We start from the raw sequence: 26,840 nt of genomic DNA, 5'->3' as shown, positions 1-26,840 counted from the left end.
GATGCCATTATATTTAAATGTGACCACCGCCCCGCAGATTCGGAGCAGAACAGTCTGTTCATCCGTATTCTGGACGCGTTCGCTCACATAACTCAGTGAGGAAATAGAACCATTATTTTATTGCATCTCGGGCAAACTGCTAAAACGGATTCTCTGCCGTTGCAACATTGGTTTATTGTTTCAACATTATCTCTTAAAAGGACTTCAGCGGCGGAGGTTCAACTCAATTCACTTCAATTTGTATAGTGCCAAATCACAATATAAGCAGTTTTCAGACTTGAACTCCGGGGGAATGGAAGATTCTCCGCTCAGACACGTTGAAATAAAAACTCCTGAGTGTTTGAAGGAGGCAGGAGGCAGGAGGCAGGAGGCAGGAGGCGACGTCTACACTTCACTGCGGAGACCACGTGTTTCACATCAACACCCGGTGTCACCAAACGCTCTCGAAGCTCGTGCTTCCAAGTTGACATCTTGGATAATTTCAGGAGATGACCTGGAGTTCACTGCACGTCTGAAAGCAGCTAAAGAGTATTTAAAGGAACCGGACCTCATGGGACGCCTTCTGAGATGCAGACTCTGGTTTCTACAGCTATAATGTCACTGTTTACTTCACTGCTTTGTGTGTCTGGCTCTGGAGTCTGTGTTTGGCTACACGGGAAAAATCTGCTCTGACCCTCGCAGACTTGCAGCTCAAGGAATTTACGACACACGGCTCCTCGCAGCCACGAGGACACAGAAACCATGAATTGACCTTTAGACCCTTCCGGCCCGATAAGTGCCCCCATCTTTCCAGCTCGGTACGCTCAGTGTTTATTCCTGCAGCTTTTGGGGGGGGTGGGGGGGGGGATGTTTTCCTCTCGAAGCCAAGATAACCTGACGGCATCACTGCAGCTCGTCCACAGCCCAGAGAAAATATCATGCAACAGTTCACATGCTGACGAGCTCTCACCAGGATGAGATGTTCAGCTTTAATGGCAAACTACCAATACATGAGAGAAATAATATTAAATCATCTCTCGGAAGAGAGTCTAAACTGATTATATGCAAAGAAAACAAAGATTACAAAAATATACATATTAATAATTTACAATTTAGTTAATAAACTATTGACCTTGATAAGGATAATTCACAGAAAATCTACGAGGAATCAATTATATCATCAATAATTTGTGATTACAACATCAAAAGGTGATTTCCCCTTTTGATGTTTTGTTCCTATTTGTGGACGGACTTTGTATCCGAGCAACAACAGATACTCTTCAGTTGTAAATGTTGCCTTTATCAGACAGAAGGAAAAACGTCAAGAGACAAACCGGATGGACGTACCGGACCGGTAACCATGGTGACACGACATGCGTCATGGATGTACAAACCTGCCCTCGCACCGCCAACCAGAAAAAAAAAGGGCAAAGACAAACATAAACATCCAGATGAAGACAATGTTTTAATTTGTTTTCCTCCACGTTGGAGTTGTAATAATCCGAAGGCGTCAGCGAACGACCTCTGGGCTTCTTGGAAGTTAACGAAAGGAAACAGATGTTTGCGTTGCTAGGCTACTTCACAAACTGTGGCTCGTAGAGTGATTTCCTCTCCCTCGTCTCAATGTCAATGACACAACGCAGAACGGAGCCATCTCCGTGACGTTCACATATCGGTGCCGCGGCGCTTCCAAAAAAACAGGAACCACAATTATCCAGGACTCTCCCGTCAAAATTAAATATCCCCCTGAATGAATTGCCACGACGCCTCTGCCAAATGGAGTTTCCATTTGGGGATAACACATGCATCAGATGAAGAGTGAATGAAAGCTGACATATGGCCGTAGCATTAGCGGGATTGTAGCTGTGTGTGTGAAGCTTCTCTGGCTCCAGGAGCACTGGAACCAATGAGCTCATTTAGCTGTGTTAGCTAAATGAGGCGGCCTCCATTAGCCTGTTGTTGTTGGACTAATGAAGTTGAGTGTGAGAAACGATGCTGCTGCGGGAGAGCTGCGACTTTGGAGCTTTATTTTTTTTTAAATAATAGCTTTTATATGATTCATTCTGAGAAGTCATCAGCATCATTTAGAGGTCGGCTCCTTTAAAGTGCATCTGCTGGAGTTTTGAGTTTACAGCAAATCTCTGAAACAGTAGAGGTCAATCTTTTAAAACCGTTTTCTGACTTGACCTCTGGGTAAGAATCTGGAGAATTGAGTTTGCTTTTCACACATGCACAACACAGCGGGAGGTTTTCTGCACGGACGCATCAAACAGCATCACATCCTCTGTGTTACTCAGGTGAGAGGTGGAGCTGCCGAGGTCATGTGATCGTGTTGACATCAGCCGGACACCGTGGTCGACTCTTATCACCACAAACTCTCTTGTCATCTTCGGTTGTGTCTTCCACGTGTATGAGATCCCTTGTATTGTATTTGAAAACCTCGACAAATAAAGCTACAGCTTCACTACGTGTCAGTTTTCAGAAACCTCAACGTTACCTCATTATTTCATGAATCTGCTGTTGAAGCACCTTCACTCTTCTGGTTTTTATTCGTTCCCACCATGAGCTTGGAGCCTCGGGGATTTGCTCCCATTCAGCCACAGCAGCACTAGTGAGGTCGACCACTGGTAAAGTCGGGCTCACACTCGCCGCTCCAGCTCATCCCACGTGTGTTGGAAAGGTTTGGGGTCAGGACTCAGGTGCAGGTCGGTTGATTTCCTTTTTTTTTCCCACAACAAAGAAAGAAACTTATGGTTCTGACTTTGTGCGCGGGTACGTTGCAACAAAGGGCCCTTTACCAAACCATTGGGCTGGAAGAACACAGCTGTAAAAACATCTCTGCATGTTCTAGCATTTAAGGAGACGTGATGTTTTGTCAGTGTTCTATAGGTTTTTTTGTGAATTGTAAAAGTTCTGCCAAGTTAAAAAGCCAAAGCTCTGTGATAACGGGAGCTCATTCCTCCACAGAAAACACAAAATGGGCCGAACTGATAATTTAAATTGTGGCGTCAGCGTCATTCCTGCCCGTTTCTGTGGCTGAATGTTTACACACGTAGCAAAACAAGCGATGCACACGATGTTATAAACCAACAGACTTTAGTTTTTGTCTTCAGATGATAAACTCGGAGCAGCACTAAAGCACAGAGTGTCACTCAGTGTGGTGCGGAGGGAGGAGCCTTATCTCTGCCTTCAGTTTCCCACCTTCTCCAGCCCTCATAATTATTCCTGCACACCGAAGAACTGTGCACACACACAAGGTTTGTCTTATCTTCGCCGGGCTCCTGACGCACACCGCAGCTTAGTCATTATTTCCAAAGAAGAAGGAACTGAAGAAATAAATAAATTTAAAAAAAAGTGCCTGTAAAAGAAAAATCACAGCCTCCTTACCTATTTTTACTCTCGGAGTTGGAAAGTTAAAAACACACAACAGCCCGTGGGTTGGCAAATATCTAAATGAGAATGCAGGGATTGAAAATAGAGGAAATGATTTGAGTTTAAAAGCTGTTTGAGTTTCAGTCGGGAGTCACGAGGCTCACAGGAGATGTGACGAGGTTCTGCACGGCTCATCTGCAGCGTTCAGAGAAAAAACAACAACCAGCCTCCTGCAGCTAAAACACGACGGTGATTAGAATAGATCTACATGAGTTTTGGCGTGAGAGTAATGTGTCGTGGTATTAAAAGCAAAAAAAACACAACAGAGTAATGGAGGGCCGCCACTTTTCTTTCCGGGCTCGCGGTGGATCCTTTATTCTGGGTTTTCTGGAGGACGTTTTATTGAACTGTCATGACTCGTGTATTTCCTGAGCCTGAAGGTCTCATTTTAAATTAGCCTCGAAATGCTCAATGGCAAGTGCACTGAAGCAAGCGCACTCAATATCACACGCGCGCCCTGTCGGTAATGGATAATGAAAAATGATAAATGACGTGCAGGAGCAGCAGCCTGATGCAAAACCTGCTCTGTTCGACTATACGGCACAACTGGAACCCCCCCACCCCGACTGAAAGACACACATCTGGACAGGAAACGCTCCCCCCCAGCATGACTTTAAGTAATGCTAAACGTTTTTAAGTTTGTATTTCTTCTCACTCCTTTTCAAATATGTAGATTAAATCATTAAGCGTTACTTTTTTTTTGTTTTTGTTTGTATAATTTCTATTTGTTCGAAATAAATAACAAAAAATGAAATGAATACATATTAAGACAACTTTGTTCATCCCAGACTGGGATCTGTTTCAGGAGCTGGACTGAGGACGTGACAGAAAAGTCCCTCAAGAGAACATGTTTCTGACGACTTATGATTCTGGACCATCAGATTGACGATGAACAGGTATTTGTGACACTACTGGAATTAGACCAGTCCCCAGTTTGTTTGTAAACACCACACATTTGACTAACTTGAAGATAGATGTCATGACGTAGACACGTCCCAAACAGTTGAACCCTATGTCAGCATCTCTCTCATGCTCATTTTGTGTCCCTCTCATCTCTTTTTTAAATCTGAAGAAATGTGATATTAAAAAAACATTTAATTTGTTCTCCCTCAGCAATGCAGGACTTTTTATTTGGACCAATTTGTTTACAGGACGAGCAGCGGGAGGCAGAGAGCGTTCAGATGAGTCCGATACATCAGAGTGAGAATATATTGGACGTGAACTGGTGTTTTAACAGATACAGTTCATTCACAAGCAGAATGAGAGAAGTCTGATTCGGCTTCGTGGCTTCACGGCCTCAGTCTGTAAAAACCCTCCATCAAACCTGCCTGACCCGACCTTGACGAGCCGCTAAACCACCAAAGAGGATTTCATTAGCCCGACTTGATAAGACAACTTTACTGTTCAATGAAAAGTATGAAGAAAGACAAAAAGAGGATTTTTCCCACACAGTCAAAGGGTCAAATCTAAAGATTTCTGTTACGGGCACATGAAAGTTGATGGAAGTGCGAGTCACGTCCGGACTCCTGCTCCCTGGCGGCTGCTTCCCTCTGAGTGCAGGTTATTCAAATGCAGCTGTTACTGTATTCAACGTTTTTCAATAACCGCACAACCTTTCAATGAGAGGGAGATGGAGCTGAAATGGTTTCGTAAAAAAAAAACACAGCTATCACTCGCCTGGTACCTGAGTAAAATCCATCTTTACCCGCAGAGGCAGGATACGACACCCTGTGGCTGTTCTGATAACTGGGGTGGAACGGTTTGAGTCAGAATGTGATTGTTCACGCGCTCGGACGTCGGCATCGACCTCCTGATAATTAGCAACGGGACGTTAGAGAGCAGAAACAATGCACGATCAACATCCTCCCTCGTCTCAGCATCACTGAGCAGGGACCAGAGGCGGCTGCTCTCTGGCTCAGACGCATGCACATGGCTGCAGGCCCCGGATTCTCCAGACTCATTTTAATTATTCAAATGAAAAGAAAACCCCTGACCTCTATTAGCCAATAAGAAACATTTGAAAGATTAAGCAGCTGATTGGGAAACTGTCGACCACATCTAGGTCAGTTTGTTTTTTTAGATAATACTGAAGATGTCTCCCAGTTCAGGGGTTGCATCCTTCAGAGGCGTCAGAGTGGTGCGACTGGGCAAAGGTCGCTGGACGTTAAGGTGCCATTATTATTTTTGTAATATCCAATTTAGGTTTAGAACATTCACTGTATCTTCTTATCTGATGCACAAATGCAGAACGTGACGCTGACCACGTTAAGCACGACTTCTGAGGGTGAACTCTCCAAAGCTCAATATGGTGCAAAGACAAAACTAAATTACATATTTACAAGCAAAGAAGATGAAGTTTCTATAGTTCTCTCTCTAGTTCCTTCCATTCATTCTTAACTCAACTATATTTGACTGCACTAAAGAAATCAGTGATAAGGAAAGAAGTAAGATATTAAAGTGTGAAAGGAAAATTGGTAAATGAGAGTTTTGCTTTTTCACCTCTAACGGTAAAAAGAAATAAGAGGGTAATAATAATATGTTGAGGGGACTGAAATACAGTAATGAACAATCATCTGGATATGACTAAATTACAAGAAAACAACCATGTTATTATAATAATCACGACCATATTCAAAGAACTTGAGTTTATATCCAGAGAGAACTACTTCCCCCTCCAAAAGGGAAAATAAAAACTATCCAGCACATAATAAAAGCGTTGCTGGAATTGACTCCTTTGTATGAATCAAGAGGACCTGTGCAGAGTAAGGGAGTGTGAAATTAAAGAAGCAGGTGTATCGGATCACTGTGCAAGTTTTTTCCAAAAGTCAAATTAAAATCACGGGAGAAAAGAACATTACGGAGGTTAAACGTCGGGTTATTATTAAATAATAAATCAGCCGTCGACGTGATAGAGAAAGAGATTAAAAGATCTCAAAATGAACACGCGGAGATTAACTCTGGTATGTGTCATGCTCGGGAAAATTATCTATAAGAAGGGCATATTTCTGTGCTTGATATAGAATAAAAACATAAGAAAGCATGAGATTCCACATTAGTTAAATTAAATAAACTATAGTGCAGCTTTATCTGGATTCAGGTCTCTGAAAACAGTCAATGTGAAGATTGCACTTGGTCTCAAAGAGGTCGTGTGAAGTTTTCAACAGAGCGAGGACCCTGAAACTTTCTGGGCATCCTGATAATTGCAGCTTTCAGTGTCGACGAGAGTTCGATCCCGTCTTCTTAAAGAAAAGTTGGCTGCAGATCTTCACCTCTCATCAGCAGCACACTCAGAAGGTATCGAACTGACGGGGGGAGCAGCCGTCAGAGGGTCAGGCAAAGAACTTTTTAAATCAGCGTATATTCAACTCTCAGACCAGCTCAGTCATTATGGGATGTATTGTTTCTCAAATCTTTTCCAATTCAGATTCACTCGGTGGAGTCACGTGACCGTTCTGTTACAGGACGAGATCGTCGACATCTAGAGCTGTGACTCCACGGGAACTTCAAACCCAAATCAAGTAGATAGCCGAGAAAACGTGACCGAGCCCGACCGGAGTTTGAATACCATCTCAAAATGGAGTCAGCAACAAATGCAAGCGGTCGGTTCGGCAAGAACCGGAACAAGCAGAGAGCTTTAACCATATTCACCAGGCTCAGGGTGTAAATTCCTCTTTGTACCCCCCAAACAGCCGTTGTTTGTCGGGTACCACTCAACTAAACTACAGGACCCTGGTGGGAGGCAGCACCGAACTCAAGATGTAATTTACCAGCCTCGTTAAGGAGGAGAAAACCAAGAGGAACAAGTTTTACAGGCAGAAGTTTAATTGGTATTTGTGATCGGGGTTCTTCTCAATCTTTGTGTTTGTGCGGCTCTTTAATTCACGTGCGGTGCAGAGGGGTGGGTGTGTGTGTGTGTGTGTGTGTGTGTGTCTGTGTCTGTGTGTGTGTGTGTGTCTGTGTGAGGACGTTGTGAGTCGCTCTCACTGACTCAGGTGTTGTGTTTCTCTGCTGCTGCAGATGTTGCACCTGTTGCTCTGAAAAACACAAAGCTGTCACCAGCTCACAGACGCAACAGCTTTTTTATGCAGCTGTGTGTGTGTGTGTGTGTGTGTGTGTGTGGCCGTGTGATATTCCCCCCCCCCCACGCTGTTACACTCGCTGCTTTATCGACACTGTTGTACGTTGGAATCGAACCACATACATTATTGCATGGTTTACTTCTCCCGAGGTCACGTCTCCGTCTTCCACCAGGTTTTATAGGACCGACGCTGCAAAACGGCGCCGCAACACTCGACTGTGCCGCCTAAACAATCTGCCTGTGGTGAAATCTATTACGACCGTAATTGACTGGAGTAAAATAATAAGTGCGTAATCGCCGCCTCTAATGTGCTCTGCAAGTTGCTGTTGATCCCACTTTAATTTGCTTAATCAACAAACCAGACGTGGTGGCGTGCGCCGAGCGCGGATTCCCCGTGAGTCTGAGCGGTGATTGTTCTGGATCCTGGGACGCCGCTGTTACATCCGCCCGCAGCCATCACACTTAAATGAACAACGAGAACTGCAGCGTCTCTCTCTCTCCCCCCCCCCCCTCTCTCTCTCTACGCTACATCGGCGAAGCAGAACTCTGTGGACGAGGCGTCTCCCCTGAAACGCAGCAGCTTACATACTCTGCTCCAGAGAGCACGTCACGGAGCTGTTACCGCTCCTTTTGCAGCCACACTGATTTATATACAGCGGTTTATGAACATGCGTTGATTTTTTTTATCTGAGGCAGGAATGAAATCAGGAGGTTTTCATGCTCTCCTGATGATGTGATGCTCGGTATTCGAGGAGTGAAGGGGATTAGATGTGTTTTACTCGATACGAGCGAGTTCTCAGGTTTTATTTGTACCTTCACGATGTCTTCGTTGGAGGACTTGCACTGCACGGAGGAGGACACGTCCGTCACGGCCCCGTTCATCTCTATGGAGACCATTTTGACCGGGATGGCCACGGTGCGTCCCGTCAGGATGGCTGTGTTGATGATCTCAGTGTCCTACGGAGAGAGAGAGAGAGAGAGAGAGAGAGAGAGAGAGAGAGAGAGAGAGAGAGAGAAGGTGAATCAGTGGAGGTTGGATGTTCTCTGATATTTCTGCTGCGTCGCTGGCGTCCACATTAGAAGCCGTCTCCCCCGGCGACACGCCGCTGTTACCAGGACACGTTTCATTGCATTTCGTCAGCTAACATGTTCATTATCAACTTTGTCCCACTGAGTGACTACAGAGAGTTGGTTCAGAGAAAAGCAACAATCTTTAGCTTTAATCGTTCTGGGAAACATGTTTAACGTGCAAATCACAGCATCGAGCTTTAATCACAGGCGTCATAGGAGGCAGAACTTTTTCTGTGCCGACGCCGCGGCTCTGATGCAACCACAGTTTTAGACCCGGCTGTTAGAGGAGGTGGGTGTTTGCCTCAGCAGGAATCTCGATAAAGAATGGAGGCCTCATACCAAACAGGTTTCACTGACGTCCACGGCAACAGGACTGGCTGCTGTTGCCATGGAGCTCCAGAGCAAAGCTAACCCCTTTTTATGATTCACACTTTTTATCGTTCCTTAAGAAAGAACAAAAGTTAAAAAATGCTAAAAAAAAACAAACATTCACAACAACAGGGAAGGCGAGATGAGGAGAATGTTACAATTATAAGATCGTAAAGCACAACACAGACGTTTTCTGGAGAGGAGGCTTGAAATGCTTCTTCTTTACGGCTCTTTGTGTTCACTTAGAACCAAACTGTCATTTTGACATCGAGAATTATCACAACATCGTCGAGACATCGTGATTTTTTTATTCATTTACAAAAATCCAGCTTCATTCCTAAGTGCTTAGTGAAACGTATTATTGTTTGAATATGAATCGTTTAGTGGTTGTACGGTTTGAGCAGAGCTTTAATTTGGTCGAATTATGACAGAGAGCGGAGACGAATACACTTTTCAACATATTCATATTCATACGTCTGTGTGAAGGAGCTGCTTCTCAGAAGCTTCAGGTTTGATGATTCATTTATTCGCTATAAACCAATTTAAAGGAGATAATCTCAAATGAGGAAAACTTTGCACGAAAGAAACACCTTCAGCTGCACTGAAATATTATCCAATTACACCGGAGTGCAAATGTTCGTTATATCGCCTCCCTTATTTATATACGTAGTTAAAACTTCTTGCTCAACAAGTCTTAGGCAATGAAAAGATAATTCCTCAATTCTGATATAATCAAACAAGCCAATTTTTGTCAAACCACCATTTGCATTTTTATTATGAAAGCACACGAGGCTTCCTTTGTAATTTTTTGCAGATCATGTCAAAATAAAGGTTGATGCACAATTACTCCAGGAGAGACTGACACCATTTTGATCCTGAAATCAAATAATATCAGATTTGAATCCCTGCCCGTCCCTCATCTCAACGTCTTCATCACAGCGTCGAGCATGAAGTGACTTTCATCCCGCTCTGGCTCTTCAAGGGGTTCCTTGGTCTCGGCTGCAAGACTCAAAATTGTTTATTCATAGAAGGAGTATTACCCACAAGCCCCGGCGGCCGAGCGTTGAAGAAGGGCGTCTGCACGCCGTGTGGCCTGAGGCAAATAATGAAGGCAGTCAGTTCTGAGGCGTCCGTCGGCTTGATACCTCAGCTCACCTCTCGGGGGGGCCATCACACATCACGGCGAAGAGGTGAAGAGGCGGAGAAGATAAAGTCTGGAGCCTTTTCATTTACTTTTTAATTTCGCCATGTAATTTACCCACGTGGGTCAGACGCCTCTTTTGCAAACGAGAACTGGTCGATGCCACAAAAACAAAACTAGAGAAAGAACGAGTGGACAAATACAGAAACCTAAATGTGATCTGTGTAATAAGAACTAGAGGCAAAGTTTGTTATTCTGTCACAAACCTTTTATAATTTCAGATTCTTATGAGTAGCACAAAAAAAAAAATTTTTTAGTCGAACGCAAAATGAGAAAATAACTGAAAATATCAAGATCTTCAGCAAACAGCTTCATTCTTGTTTAATTGAATCTGAATCAATTTTAACAGTAAGTCCCCATCGGCTATATGACAAATTTTCAATTTGCACACGATAATGAAAAGATATGTATAATGAAACGTAGGAAATGTAAAAACTAAAAGTCAGAATATAAAGTTCCTGCCTCTATAAAACCAAAAAAGCAGCAAAGTTCAATGGAAACAGATTAAACTAATTAATTAAGAAGTCGGCTGAAGCTTCCTCTGTTTCCATTTCACTGAATAATAATATAAACATCATTTTACATCAGATTTTCACTTCTGGCCTCCCCTGTAAAGTGGTAGAGAAGCTTTGTTTTTTGGGTTGTTTTACTCTCTTTGTTTTTATAAAACAGCCAATTTAAAGGGAGCAAAGCACAACAGACCTCTGTGGATACTCGACGGGGCTCTGGGGTGAAATCCTAATTGAAAGACATCATCCCTGAGCTCTCCTCGCTGTGTTGGCATCTGGTAAGTACTCGCACTACACGAGACACTTCACAATTAAATGTGCGCTGCTCTGGGAGCACTAATTATGCTTACCTGAAATCAGCCGGCAACCAGAAAATCAGCCATGACTGCACACGGCTATCATTTGACTTAATTACCGTGTTCTGTATGAAGCAAAGCACTTATTGGGATTTAATGGGAATACAAGGGAAAACCACTGTTGTCGTTCCAGCGTCACACTGAACTCAATTGGTTTGTTTCAGTCACAGTGAAACTAAAACACATTTTAAGGAAGTTTTAATTATGTTTTTCTGTTTATCTATTTAACTAAAAGAAGGATCCAACGGTAAAATTATATAAATTAATGGACTATAACATGTAGAGGTAAATATAACTATATATATATATATATATATAAATATAACTATGCCTGTTAACCTTGAATGTATATAGTTTTTGTATTGTATTATATTTGACTATGCTTTTTTAAAGTAAGCTCTTTCTACCTTGCTTTTATTTTAATTTAATTATTGCACTGCTGAGCTGGCCGGTTTCTCTCATCGTCCTCTTGACCCTGTGTTAACTGCATATGACAAATCAAACTTGAGTCAAGGTGGTTATGTTTAACCCCGTCTGTTTTAATTAATCGATCAAATGTTATTTGTGTAGCCCATATTCATCAATCACAATTTGTCTCTTCACGGGGTACGACATCCTGATCCTGATCCTGGCTGCTGCTAGAGATTCAAGGTCTCTCCTACTTTCTCCACGTATCGTGCGGTTCACAGCAGAATCCACATTGGAAATGATCTTTCCCTGCAGTTTTAATGCTCGTCTGTTGAATACGCCCCAAATGTAAATATGTGCAACACTTCCTGCCGCTGTGGAAGCTCTCTCCATTTGTCTTAACAAGGTTTTTGTAGATATTGCAGGAGCGGAAGATGCTCGGCTTCATACTGAAGAGTCCTAGTTGCGTATATAACTGTAAAGGAGATACACGGGAGATGTGTATCTATGTTTTAAGCATTTACACAAATAAAGCTTGACAGAGATGAAGGGAGCAGTGATGACAGCTGCAGTGATAGAGGTATTTACACTATGTGAGCAGGCACATTGTAAATCTAAGCAATAAACTTGTAATCATAACCCACGATCAGCTGCCAAAAACAGATGTGCAGATGTTCATGATGGTGGAAGGACGTGCTACAGGTCGGAGAGGAACCCGTTTTGGTGTAAATCCTCATCACGGGAGGATCCAGGATCTTTTTACTACTTGTGAGATTTCTCTTGTCTTTGACATTTTTTTTTTACCAATTTCCCAAAAGAAAAATCTGGTTTATTGAGGTGACTCATATCTACGAGTGTGTGAAATGTGCTGCGGATCGAATTCAAACTCCATTAGTTGAGGTTCTGTGCTCTGCTGTGCATCATATTGAGTTGAGTCTGTATAATAAATTCAAAAATGTTCTTAGAATCCAGTTTCAGAATGTAATATTTATCTTTTTTTGTAACTAAATTGGAAATATTGTCTTGTAATTGATTGTCGAACATGTGCATCATCGTACTTTAACCGATTTACATGGTTTATTAGACCAACAACTGATTCTCTCTCTGTGTCTCCTTAGCTTGTGGTTAATGTAATCCCATTAAATGTAATCCATTACTGTGCAGCCTCCCACGGGCTCTTGGGTTGCTTAGTGTGTGAGACTTTAAATACTCTGTTCCACTGTCACCGGCTCCACCTGCCTCTGAATAATGGAAACAACACAGCTCCGCCAGATGTGAGTCCTTACGAAGGCACAAGGACGCATGTGGAACTGTGCTGCGTGACTTCAAGCTGTGAGGTTTGCACAACACAAAACATCATTTCTTATTGAACATCTGGCAGCTACTGTGGGCGCCGCGCGGCTAATGGAGCCGGGGATTCTGGCAAAACCGCCGCCGCCTCCTGCTCTGCATCATCTTTCCTCTTTTCAGTTTGTTGAATTCATCGACTCTTTGCTCAAAGTGATGTGGACGTCAGTGTCTCGGTGTTATTAGTGTTTTCAATTGACTTATAGGCCTCAGGGTGGATTTAACTTTACCTGGAACCGTTTCTCCTCGAATTTTTCTTTTCTCTGTATTCGTTCTGATGTTTCTCAGTGAAAATGTATTGTTCATTCTAGTTTGCTCCTGTGTGTTCGTAATGGGGCTGTTTTTTGTGTGAGAGTGGGTGCTCTGTCTGCAGGTGAGGGTCTTTGCATGCACCTCTAGGTGTCCTCCCAAGGGCTGCATCCAGGGGGCGACTCCACTGGTTGTTTCTATAGGAGTCTATGAGAAAATGACTCAACTTGTCACTTTGTAACGTCAGTAAACATTTTCCTGACGAGTTTTTGTCTCAATCTCTAGTTTCAAGTCTTTTTCAATGCAGCATGATGTTTAGATACGGTGTGATTGACAGCTAATATCGTCCAATGGGTGCAGGTTGTAGGTGTAGGAGGGCGTGCAGTGTCCTTGAGCTCTCTGTCAGGCTCCGCCCCCCCACTCCTCCAAATATGGTTACTTCTGGTTTCAAAAAACCCAAGATGGCGCTGGATAAAATGCAAAACTCACACATACCAGTGGGCGACGTCACGGTGGGTTGATTCTTAGATTTAGCACAAACTTTAACATCCTGCACTTTGTCCTGGGTTCAGTGTGAAGTCATTGTTTCTGGTTATTTCCCCATTTGTAGGAATAAATTCTTCTTGGGAACCTGGACGGGAAACGACCTTTACACTCCTACGTTGCTGTTGCTATATCCTCACACGAGGGGGCGCAGCAACCTTCATCTCTGTCGCTCTGTAACCCGAACGCACGGTGTTTGTATCGTGGAGACAGAACCAGCCGCTCTGTATCAGCACTTTCTCAAAGTGCTGATCTTTTCCACCAAGCTGTCAGTGGGTTGATGGCACCAGCTGAGAAGTGCCGTGTGATTTGCATCTGCCACTGAAACGACGGGGATTCTACAGCAAAAAGAAGTCGAGGGATGTGCGGCTTCTGAGACGTTTTTGTTTTGACCTCATTCGTTTCTGTTTTAAATGCTTGATCCCCCCCCCCCCAAACCGCCCTTGTGACCCACTGGTTGGTTGTGTTGAAGACCCAGTGGCCGCGTGTCACTGCAGTCGTTCTGGAGCTGAGGATGAAAGCATCACTTTCAAACCTCAGTATTTTAGTTCCTGTGAAGAGCAGCTGAAGTGTCACCTGCTGTGAGAACAGATCCTCACTGGAAAGCTCCACTTTCACAGCCACTCGACCAAATCAATACTTATCAACAGCTTATTCATACCACACTGAAACGGCCTTGAGGGTTAACAAGAGCACAATGTGACATGGGTGTAAGTGAGAGAAGCAACGGGATAATATTGAATATCACAGACAGATGATTAAGAAATAAACTTTCTGAACAGGAGAAGCAACAACACTGAATCCATGGCCTTAATTATTAAATCTTCCGTCCTAATCCTTCATTTAACTTACAATTTAAATCAAACTATGAATCATAACTTCAAACCAGGAGAACTTCCAGCTTCATGAGGGTCAGTGAAGAAACGTATCGATGTTCTAATCGTGCCACAAAGATCCTCCTCACTTCAAACTGTCCCATTAAGCCGCTCCACGAGCTGCCATCGTGATAAAGGTGGTGTGTTCTGTTGGCGTTGATAGCGCCACCTGTCTGCAGCTCATCAATCACGTTTCACGGGCGTTAACATTGTTTTAAATTGGGGCACTTCGCCCCAGTGGGAGAACTGGAAAGTCCGGTTTTCACTCTGATATAATTCACCATCCAATTAGTCGCCACACACACACACACACACACACACACACAGAGAGGATGATGAATTAAAGCTGTGGTGGATCGCACAGCGCCCACCTGCAGCTCTCCCTCACATGTGGAAAATCAATAACTGTTGTCTGGCGACGTGCGTTTCTTTGCCCACGTGCCTGCAGCTCCCTCCCTGTGTCGCCTGACAGCCTTCAGAGTGAGAGCGAGCGGATCTGAACCTGGTCTCCGGTTCCGTCTTGAAGTGAATTTATCTATTTTTATTGTGGAACAACGTCAGTGATGTCTGACAGTCGCATTAGAGGCAATTCCCAGGGTGTGAAAACTTTCTGGATTCCTCAAGCTTAGCGGGGATTAGTCTGCAATGTGTAACAGACAGGTTCTATTTCGGCTTTTTTTTTAAACAAAAAGTTTTTGCAAGGAGAAGACTATGACGCCCTGAGAAGACCAAAGACAACCCCGGTCCCCTCTCTCTGTCCCGTCTTGCATTAACACGATTCCTCTGCTTAGCGACTGCAGCTAAAGAGCAATAAAACCACGCGGCCCGGCGATGTGCGGCGCCGAGGTGGCAGGCGATGTGACTGAAAAAAAGAAAGAAACGTTTCTGCCATCTTGCTCCGGAATGTAAATTTTTACACGGGGAAGTTCACACGGGCAGAAATCTCATTTTGCATCGCAGCCGAACACATCTGGGTACGACTGCACGTTAATTCCAAATGTCAAGGGGGACCAGAGATATAAAGTGAACCTTATGTCGCGACAGATGTGCCGCACACAGATGTGCCGTACACAGAGTCATAACCGCAGCTCGAGTATATTTAATGAAGCTTTAGGTGTGGAACACTTGTAATTATGCAAATATGAAACGTGTAACCCGGCCTTGCTGTTCGTGTAAAGCAGCCAAACCTTTCACCGAGAGATGGATGAGGTTATCTTTTACAACACGTGTGTGTTTTATGACGTACAACACACACCGGTGCTGCGGCGGTGACCACAGAGCTGCCCTCACCAAATCCCTCTCTCCTCCTGCGACCGCTCCACCTCCACTCCGACATCCAGTCTTCTGGATTATTCACCACACACGGTAAATTTTAATGAACTGATATAATGTGCGGTTGGACCTTTTTCTGTCTCTGAGTTTCAAATGAGCGAAGCAAGAGACCACCAGAGAGGGAGGGCGGGGGCGGGGGGGGGGGGGAGGAAGGGCGAGGGCGAGAGAGGGCGAGGTATAGCCCGCGGTGCTCGGCACCTCGTGCTTGATTAATTTCCCTTTGTTCCCATAATCTGTTTACTACCCGCACTAATTGCCACCTTTTCACGAGGCGAGCAGACGAGCCCAGATTAAATGAGCAACAGACACTTAAGAGTTCTGGGATTGGTTGACTTTCTTAACAAGCAGCGAATCAATGAAAAGAGAGAAACTGGACAATTAGATTTATTTGTCTGGGACGCTCATGATTTTAATTATATTTTAATCCACAGTTTTAGAATTTAGGTTAAATCCATGGCTTAAATGATTTTGTTTTAAAACGAAAACAATCTCGGTCCAGATGAGTATTTTAATTCCATATCACGTAACACTGGTCATGTGTGTGCCGGTGTAAACAGGAAGTAGATTGTCTCCTCTGCAGTTTGTTGCCTTGTTGCACAAAATACAACAAACGAGAAACAGCGAGGGAGAAATGTAAGAGCAGGGATTTCTTTTTCTTGAACTAGCGACGAGGTTGAACTGACAGGAAGTGTTAGCGGCGCTCTACATTCGCCGCTGGTAGTCGAGAACCAATCAGAAGCGAACGCGGTCGACATCTCTTTGTTCGCCCGTCTCCACTAAAATGCAGCTCAGGAGTTTTTCACACTATAAACAAGGCCAGCAGCTTTTCCAAGCTTCTCCCTTTTCAGGGGCTGAAACACTCGTAAACGAAACTCATCCAGGTCTTTGATTCTAAATAATAAGGTCTGAGCAAAGAAACAAACTGGTTTTCAATTTAGCACACGTCTGTGCAGGTTTTAAGATGTTTCAAGGTGCAAGAACAAGATCAGGACGCAGACGGATCCATTTTGAAGGACGAGTAACAGTGTGGTATTCGACCTTGCCACGGGGCTCTCCCACACACGGCCAGAGACGGAAGTGTTGCTTAATCAATAAACATAAATTGCAACTACAAACTTAAAGCAGACTGGCTTTGCAGCTCAGTCCGGGCGTCTCTCCAGTGTCTGAGGCAGTTCAGACGCTGCCTTTTAAGCCCGAGGACCAATCAGCTAACAGCTCTCACCTGCGCTGATTGATCCTCTGTTTGTGGAGGTGAGGGTGCTCTCCCAGCCCCCCCCCCCACCTCCACAAACAGATATTTCAGTGCAGTCCTATTTTATAATAAGAAAAAAATACTGTTTTTTTATGAAATAATCTCACAGAGAAGACAATTTTCAGAACTCCTGCATCTTTGTCACGAGAGATTTTCAAGCTTTAAAAGAAATCAGAATCATTTGTGTGGATGTCGCCACACAACGGACAGTTTAGATGATTAAAAGTAGCTCGATGATAATGATGTTTGTATCAGTCTGGCTGTTCATCCACTCACCATGGCCAGAGGGATGATGGCCTGAATGTCCCGCTGCACCACCGTCAGCTCCGTCACCACCTTGTCTGAATCGGGGGGCGTGTTCTGTCCCTTGTAGTCGATGTTCCAGTTGATCCTCCGCGTCACGGACAGGCTGGTGAAGTTCTCCATCTCGAAATCCAGCTGCATCACCTCCACGTTGCCCAGCACGTCCCTGTGGCGTGACAACAACAACACACACACGGAGTCACAACCAAAGGCCAAAATATCACTTACAGCCAAATGTTCACGACAACCACTGCAGAGCGTAACAAGAAAGTCTGGCAACGCAATTCATTTCTGGTAATGAAATCGTTCACTGGATGGTTTTTAATTATTAAACGTGTCGTTTAGTGAGCTGTCGACACGCAGCGCCGCAGTTATTTTTAAAGTTTTCCTCAAGTTACCCTGGAGCTGAAGAAGAGAAGTGGAGGATTCATCACGGCTTCGGAGCTGAGATACTTGACACATGTGTATTGTTATATTTTTAGTATTTGCTCTTTGCTCAACTTGATCTAAATCTCTTCAGGCTTATTTTAGTGTGAGATAAGTAACCTGGTGAATATACTTTTAACTCAGTTTGAAGATCGATGTATTCTGGAGGGTATCAGTAAATCAGATGTCAGAGTAAAAAGCTCCAGTCAATGTTTCTGCATTCAGCTCGTCTCACAGAAGTTATCGGACACGTTCTCTGATGAAAAGGTCCGTTTCTAACATTCCACTCCGTCGGCCGTGCTGCGCGCTCCGTCAGGCTGATTGCTGGATCTCAGATTTCCTGACAGATACAAGGCAGTTAATATGGCGGCGGGATCTTAAAAGGTCACAGTATAACGTTTACAACGTCGTGACTCGCCAGCGGAATACCAACCTCCGTTCTTTTTTTACTCACGTATAGATTTGATTGCTTAGCGTGAAAAATAAGCAGCGGCGGCGGCGACTGTGATACTCGGGTCCCGAAAGAGATGATTCACCATATGAGTGGTTTTTATTAATAGAGTTTTACTGTCCAGCCATTATGATATGAGGTGTTTCTGTGTCCAGGCCGTTTGTGACTTAATTAAAGAAGCCCCACACCCTGCTAATCGCCCCATTAAGGAGCTAATGAGCCACATATTTCCCTCGGGAGTCAGTGGAGACCAAAACTGAGGCAGAAGAGGAGTCAGTGCACGAGTGACCTTCAACATGTGACTCTCAGTTCATCTTTAAAACCAAACTATCATGTGTTTACAGTTTATTTCCACTGTTCTTATGGGAAAAAACAATCACCACAGGTACAAATTCAAAGTACAAGTTTCTATGGTTACTTTAATTAACACAGAGAGATGGTGATGATCTCGGTTAAATATAGAACGAGTCAGGAAACACGTTTTAATGAAAATCTCACCTTGACTGTACCCAAGAGTTTTAGAAGCCTGTCGCTGGAATGGCACCAAGTAGTGGTAGTAGTAGTAAGTTTCCCCTTATGAAAACACATTGAAATCCTTATTTAATCTAATTATTCCCTGGTAAATCTGTGAATATGTAAAAACAAATACCAATGTTTAATAAAGTGTTCATTGAAAAATGTCCTGATGCAACAGATACAACATCTCATCCAATAATTCACTGATACATTAGTGAAGACAACTGATAATAGACTTTGTTCCATTTTCCCGTGCTCCTGATAAGCGACAGAACCAAAGCTGATGAGAAGTGACAGATCTCTAATGGCGGCGCCCGCTTACTGTGATGGAGTTATCAGAAGTCACGAATGAATCAGTGATTGTCTCTGAATGAAAACAGTCGGCAGGTCTCGTCAATAAACAATCACTGCTCCCCTAATCTTTTTCTCCTTCCATCTCGGAGGCCTCGGAGTTTTGGAGCTTGTGAAAGGAGATTGCAAATTTTATTCACTTTCAGAAATAACCGTAATTGCGACGGCTGCAGATTTTTCTTTCCGAGCGGTCGATAACTTTGGTAACCTGATTGTTCTGACGGCCGTGGACGTCGGGAGCGTTGGATCCTCCACATTCTGCTCTCACAAAACGCGGCAGCGATGCAGCGGCGATAACTGTTAGCCTCCCTGTTATGAAGAATCCCTCTTTTTGATGCTTGTAATCCTCAGATCCAACAAGCTTAACATGAAACCGCCTCACTGGTGGCGAGGGGGCAAATTAAATCTCGCTCCACGCGTGACGAGAATCAAACCCCTGCCCGAGCCTCACCTTTAGTTGAAAGTGAAGCGCTCGCCGTCTGTCCTTCACAAAAGCACAGACCTGTCCCCCCCCCCATTCGGGCCTGAGAGCCTTTTAATGAAAGCTGGATCAAACTACCCGCGCCACCCTCCGCCCACAGAAGGTTCCTCTGAAGGAACAAGCGTGATGAGATCTCGGCCCATTTGTCTCCACATCACTCACTGAAAACAAACACCCCCGTCTGCCCGCGACACACTAAAGCTGTCATCAATACGGCCCACTGAAGTGTCAACGCGTGCGGCCGCTCAATACGCCGTCGCCCGCCGTCACGCTGCAGGAAAACCGCGGTCACAAAGCACCGACTCGGGTTAGAGGGGCCTTTTTTAAATCCATGAGGAGTAAATTATAAATCGGGGAGTGAAAGCGGTAAAGAGAAAAAGCTGAAAAATGACATTTCGCCTCCACATTTCTCGCAAGTGATTTACAGACACACTTGGCATTTTGACACAATGTTTGAAATCTTAATCAAAGGAACAGATTTAAGGTTATATCACATCACCGACTGTCTGCACATGCCCCCGGATTCCTATATTTATTCTCTGTTTAAGGTTTTGATCGACTTCAGAGAACTAACGCTCGACGTCAGGGCAACGCTCCCGGTTTATCTTTGCATGTTCGCCCCATGTCTGCGTTTTTTCTCCACAGTCCAAAGACATGCAGATTAGTGTTCGGCTGATTGATGACTAATTAGACCGAGGGGAGAATGTGAGTGTGAACGGTTGCTTGTCTCTATACGTTGGTGCCGACCTGTTCAGGACATAAACCAACTGTCAGCTGGGATTCCAAAGGATAAACGGAAGAGATAATGTGTTTGATGTGAAAACCGGAGCCATCTGCCCGTAGTCTGTGCTCATTTCGTCCGTATTCGTGCAACGTCGATCGAGGTCTGTAACTAAAAGGGAAGTTTTATTTCATTTAATTTCCTCGAGTCACATTTTGAGAGTAGCTCAGTAGCAAGATTTGATAACATTTTTGGAAACGTCAGTGTGTTTGTATCTGATGCACGTCACATCGATTGTTTGGCAAAATGTCTGATGAAGAACGAACCTGCATTTCTGCATCTTTAACGGTTCTGGACGAAACAGACAATTGAGCAGTACCATTGCAAAACGTGGAGGAGGGGGGGGGGGGCAGTGTAGGCAATTGTTCAAGTGAAACAACCATAAAACACAAGGAAACAATTTCAACAACGAACTATTTGAGGAGAGACTTTGCGCGTTAGTAAGTTGGATCATCGCTGTTTACGTCCGATGGCGTCGGAACATCATCACAACCTCCTCCATTGTCATAATGTTTGTAGTCGTCAGAAACTCTAACAGATGTCTTGTTTAGCAACCGTGCAGACATAAAGGACACATGCTGCATGTGGGCAGTGAAGGTCACTCGGCATCGTTCTCATACATGAAGCTCAAATGAGCCATTAAAATCAAACATCTCTCTCCAGATAAAAGCTTCACGATACGACTGTAACAGTGAAACAACAAGAAATAAGAAAATACATGTTTTCCTCTGCACTGCTCCACCAGCTGCTGCGTTATTACACTTCCTTCAAACACCTCGATGGAATTAGAACATGAACTTTTCAGCAACATGTCATTTTGCATGTGTCACCTCATTAAAGTCACTGTTGAGGTTTCAGAGAAGTAAAGAAACCACAATGACCCTTAAAGGATGTTTTTCTGTGAACTCTCCTGTTCTCTGGTTTCCGTCCACTATTCCCTGAAGCTTTAATTTAAACCAATGTAAAAAAAAAAGAATAATTCTACATATAAAAGCATTATTAAAAACTCGTGGGCAGTGAAAAGTGAAATGGTTGATTTCGTAACAGTGGATCAGAGGACGGAAGTCAACATGGCTGAAGAAAGTCGAGCCTTGTCTCCATTAAGTTAATGATGTAGCATGTGTCGAGCACAAAGCCTATATATTATAAAAGCTGTAGCTCGGGGCTTCTTCAGAACTCGGGGGGGGATTTCATTCTTTGATCAGAGGTCTGTTTGAACTGATTAACAGGGAGAGATCATTGGATCAAAGCACCCCGAGGAGAACTACAACAGCAGAAGAAGAGAGACGGAGGAGGGAGGAACAGTCAAAGCTAAATATAAGATTTGGACGAATTTGGACCATTCGAGTACCGAGTCTCAGCTTTAATTTAACTTGATTACGTCAATGTAGGAAGAACTGTGCGGGAGCTGTCGCCCGTTAAACACGAGCCGAGTCCCAACTCACATCTGTATTTGAAGAGCATTTACGCCACAGTCACACAACTGTGCTCTTTCATTTCCATTCCCCGAGCAATGAAGGATCCAATGAGGGGGTCAATCAAACCCGTCCAGGATTCATTTGATGTCGCTGAAGCTGGTTTGAACGCAAAGAGGAAATAGAGCGGATACGTAACGCCCTGAGTTGAAGGGGTTGAAGATCGGCTCGTTGCATTCAAAGCTTCTCAGATTCTAATGATCATCACATTCGTAAATCAGCTGCATCGAGGTTGTCAGGTGTTTTCTCACCTTGTTTCTCACTTCCGTCACGTGTTTATGCTAAGCTAGGCTAACCAGGCCTTGAGTTGAACCAATGCAGATCCAATTAAGTATTTCAAATTGTTAAAAACTGCCCAGAGTCACTTTTTCCCGCTGCCCCTCACACACTGGACACGGCTTCCAGGTTTGGGAACGACAAACCTGGACGACATAGATAAAATGTCGGTTGTATACATCCGTCCATTCCTTCAGGGTCACAGGGGAACTGGAGCCAATCCCAGGCGGCGTTAACCCCGCACGGGTCGCCAGCGTGTTGCAGACATTTTATACAATAAGATGTTTACTTGCGTGTTGTAATAATTGAAGTAAACAGACACTGGGGAACATTTATTGTCCTTAAAAAAAACGTATTTTTCCCCCTGATAGAGAAAATAGACGGGTGGAGTAATAGAGTATTTGTCAGCTTGTTTACTTGTCCTGGTTGGGAGTCGATATCGTGACACTTTAAATGTGCTCTGGGTCTTTTTCTCGTTTCATCCCCTGTTTAACGTTGAATTATTCAGAGCGAACGAGAACACAAGCGTCTTATTAAATGATCCGCTCGTTGTGTCGCCTCCGACTCGCGACAGTTGTAACGCCACAGCGCGTCGGAGAACATTTCTCATTTGAAACCCGTTGACCGCAATCAATAATGCATCGGTTCACGCGGCGCTACCACGGAGCCGCTTGTCGGACGGGGACGGTTCCAGATGGAGGTTTACAGGGAACAGACAAAAAACTAAACATGTTCCCAGCGCTGACTAAACAGTGAACTGATGAAGAGGAAGAAAGAATAATAAAGAGAGGAGACTGATGAAGAGATCAACATGACGCCCTGATGGGAAAACACCGTCACCTTGTTTCCTCCGACTCAGGTAGTTCAGAGTAAACAAAACCAGATGTTCAGACAGAACTGATGCTCAGATGTTGTTCGAGTCTGTGTGTGTGTGTGTGTGTGTGTGTGTGTGTGTGTGTGTGTGTTTGGTTCTCATCAACGCAGGGAGTGTGTATTTGTGTTTTTTGGGGGTTCGGTGGGGTAATTGTTTGCTGCTTGAACACACACAGACATATGAATGAAAACAATTACTAAGAACATATTAGAATTCGCCTTATTACTCCATTTAAACTGGGTAATTATGGAGAGAATCGTCTGGAGATTTTTCTTGTATTTTTTTGGGCTCATTACTGTAAAGTGTCTGCGGCGGCGGCGTGTAGCTTCTTAGAGGAAGGAAGTTGTGCGCTTGTGAGCCCACTCAGACATCAAACACAAAGGAAAAGAGGATTGAACGCTCTTCCTTCATAAAACAAATAAGACTATAATCAAAAAGAAACGCTGCAGGGGACGCGAGCGCTGAAAGCGTGAAAACACAAACTATTCCCAACGCACGCCGGAGTCACCGTGAACCATTAAAATACACAGAACCTGGGGTGCACGTCTATATTTGTCCGTTTCTTTCTGACGAATTAAAGATGCACGAGAAAGTATTTGAATCGCGTCGTATTCATGCAACTTAATTGGCAGGAATATATTTTATTCAGCTCATAGAAGTTCTGAAGTACATATTTGTCTGACGAAAGTAGAAACTTGAAGCATCCGCATGAAACTATCACATTTTTAAATCACGTTAACTCATTTGTGCTGCAAAATACATGAAAATTCAGTCATGTACATTTACACAAGTACTATACTTAAGTACACATTCGAGGTACTTCTACTTAATATAAGTTTTGGGCTATCGTGTAACTTTTCTAATTCTACTCCACAGTTTTTACAGTGCTGACATTTGACTGACAGCTGACGTTACTTGTCAGACGTCAGTGTGATGAATGTTTCTGATAAACTGAAGGAAGGAGGAAGTTCTGAATGAACCAGTTGAAAAAGCCTCATAGATTAACTGGAATACGATGATCTTATAGAATATGATGTATGTAGTATATAAAAGTGAATAAAAGCAAATGAGCTCAACCTTAAACTTGTCGTACTTTTACTTTTCATACAGGAAGTACACTTTGCTGGTGATTCATACTTTTACTTAAGAAATGTTTTAAATGCTGGATTCTTTCTTGTAGTGGATTATTTTAATCGTACTTTCAATTAAGTAAATTATCTTCTTCAATCAGTGTTACAAATTAGAAAACAACAACTAAATCTTCATATTTCAACAACAAAATACGTGTCATTGTTGTAAAAATGACAAATATGATTAATTTCCTACACAACCAGACTAAAGCCACTTTGTAGGATTTGTAAAAAACCCAGTGTGACACACAACGATGCATCTCTGGATGAGAAGCAGCATCTGGACCCAGCTTTGCTTCCGCTGACTCATTCTTCCACAAACACTGACTTATAATAAGTTGATGCTCTAATCATATAAAAATAGATCTATATATATGAAAATAACATTACTTTAGGAAATGAGTTTTCTGCTAAAGTCGGTTTACGTAACAAGAAATAGCTGGAGATGTTGTTTTTTTTTGCCAGGGACACAAAAGAGGAAAAAACATCAGGAATCCTCAATTAATGGGGGGGGGGGGGGGGAGATGTTAAAGTATTAAAGTCCTTTTGAAAAACTGCAGCAAAACAAACTGAGGATTCACACAGACTCGCAAACAGCCCCCCCCCCCCCCCCCCCCCCACACTCTTTTCACCACAGAGTCCTGAGAGGCCTGAGTGCGTTTCATACAGAAAGATTTCATGCTCGTGTTCAATCAATTTGATGGGAATGAAGCATCACAAAAAAAACACAAATTCCTTCCGTGACTGCGCTCGCCCTCACTGCACCGGCCCGTTGTTTGGCTGCTGGGCTCGAGGTGGTCACAGAATTGACTGGGTTTCTGACTAAATGCAGCGCGACACACTGTTTCTCTGCCCATGCTTGACCCCCCTACTGGACGTTTCCCACACTGTGACAGGGTGGCGAAGATTACATGACAAGGGTCACTAAATATAGCAAGAGAAAGGCGCCAGGGAGTAAACAAAGGAGCCACTGAGTTTCCAGGTGAGGGACACTCTCTGTCTCCGTCCTCGCTCTTTCTCCTCGTGTGGACGCCGAGATTTAGACCTGATGTCCTGCAGCTTTGGTTTCTTAATGAACTGAAAACATCACGTAACAAGACTTCATGCTAATTTTCAGTGATTTCCTCCCCTGTGACGAGCTCAGAGCCTCATGTAACAAACCAGTGAACCCAATGTGACCGATGCCTCGTCCACACTAATGTGGATATTTCTGCACAACAAACTTCTTCCTCTGCATTTGGGCGTCTCGTTCACGTGCAATGTGCAGATTTTGAAAAACTGTCTATCTCTGTAACTATGTGTGTACTATGGGTGCACGTGCACGGAGGTCACTCTCACATGCGACAGTTACAGGTTCACAGACTAAAGAACCACAACTGCAGTGGAAACTATGACTATCTGCATGTACGGTTAAAAACATTATGGACTAAGTTAAAGATCTCTTATGCTGTTACGAGTAAAAACGTTTTGGTTCCTTATGAAACTGAGGTGGGGCGAATTAGAATATGGCAGATGATGAATAACTGAAGCAGAGATAATAGTAATAATAGTAGTTTTTTAGAGAGAGAAGGAGCAGAGGCCTTTGTTGGGTCGTTTCCAGGTCTCCTTATGAAACCACATTTATATTCACTAGATCCACGATTTGCACACACTCATAAATATCACACCCCCTTAAATACACCTGACTTTTTTCATTAAGACCCATGAATTATCCCCTGAGAAAGTAACAAACAATTTTGAAATATCCTGCATCCACCTCCAATATGAATCCACACTAACACTGAATAAGTGTCCCCCCCCCCCCCCGGACCCAAACTTCATCCTTCCACCAAAGTTCTATGAAAAACCCGTCCAGCTGTTTTTTGCGTAATCCTGCAAACTAACAAGCCAAATGATGACATAACCTCCTCGGTGGAGATAAACAACAAACGCATTAATAAGCTCTGAACCATTACAACAATATTCAGTTTGAAAATCACTCAGCAACCATGGAGCTGCATCCACTGGGCTCATTACTGTCCCGTCAGACTCTGCAGGACGGGGGACTGGCTGTTGTCTCCACTTCAGAGGAACTCTGCATAATTACTGCTCTCAGACACGATCTTATCTCAAAGTTATGCTAATGTCCGCGGTCACAGTCGTCCACCTCATCTCCCCACGTACACTGAATTAACAGCAGATGTAGTGAGACTAAGGAGATAACATTCAATTCATTAAACTTTGCGCTATAAAGCAGAGGGTGCTTCAGTCACCGCCGCGGGCCGGAGCTGTATTTTATCTTCCGTGGCTCCTGGGGCATTTACGAAGAGTGGTCGTGCATGATTTTTAAAAGCTGCCTTTAATCAGAGAGAGAGAGAGAACTGTGACTGGTTCAAACTGGGAAACCTTCGCTCCAGTGTCCGGGACGAGGAACCTCGTGGTCGTTGTGCAGCAGAGGAATCGAGGGGCTGGGACAGCGTGTTCGGGGTCTGTTCACTTACCCCTGTTTGACTCCTTTGTTCTTGTTCACGTCGATGGTGGTGATGGAGTGCTTGGCGCCGGACTGCACCTCCCAGTCCACCTTCCACTGGGCGTTCTTGGACTTGGTCTGGAGCAGGTTCACCCCCTTCTTTGCTTTGACCCTGCAGCGGGAAAGAAAAGAGAAGAGAACGGGACGAGTGAGTTTTATTGGAGGCTGTGATTTATGGGCGAGGTCGGAGGTGAACGCCCTCCGTGTGCGGCGGACCTCCTCCTTGCATTGCGTCATGGCAAAAGCAATTCCACAGATGAATCAAT

General features: G+C 43.9%; 1 protein-coding gene across 2 annotated transcripts in view; it reads right to left on the bottom strand.

Moving 5' to 3' along the window:
- The window catches only part of tmem132e (transmembrane protein 132E), a 335,088-nt gene that overhangs the window by 30,160 nt on the left and 278,088 nt on the right, over positions 1-26,840 (bottom strand). For both annotated transcript variants that reach the window (XM_034606761.1, XM_034606758.1), the window contains exons 3-5: positions 26,546-26,686; positions 17,278-17,470; positions 8,303-8,446 (exon numbers count right to left, since the gene is read on the bottom strand). In XM_034606761.1, coding sequence (XP_034462652.1) covers positions 8,303-8,446; positions 17,278-17,470; positions 26,546-26,686 — 478 coding nt within the window. The remainder of the gene's footprint in view (positions 1-8,302; positions 8,447-17,277; positions 17,471-26,545; positions 26,687-26,840) is intronic.

The sequence above is a fragment of the Hippoglossus hippoglossus genome, chromosome 14 (assembly GCF_009819705.1).
Source record: "Hippoglossus hippoglossus isolate fHipHip1 chromosome 14, fHipHip1.pri, whole genome shotgun sequence".
Lineage (NCBI taxonomy): Eukaryota > Metazoa > Chordata > Actinopteri > Pleuronectiformes > Pleuronectidae > Hippoglossus > Hippoglossus hippoglossus.
The sequence above is the reverse complement of the archived record's forward strand: the minus strand, read 5'-3'. Positions and strand labels throughout refer to the sequence as shown.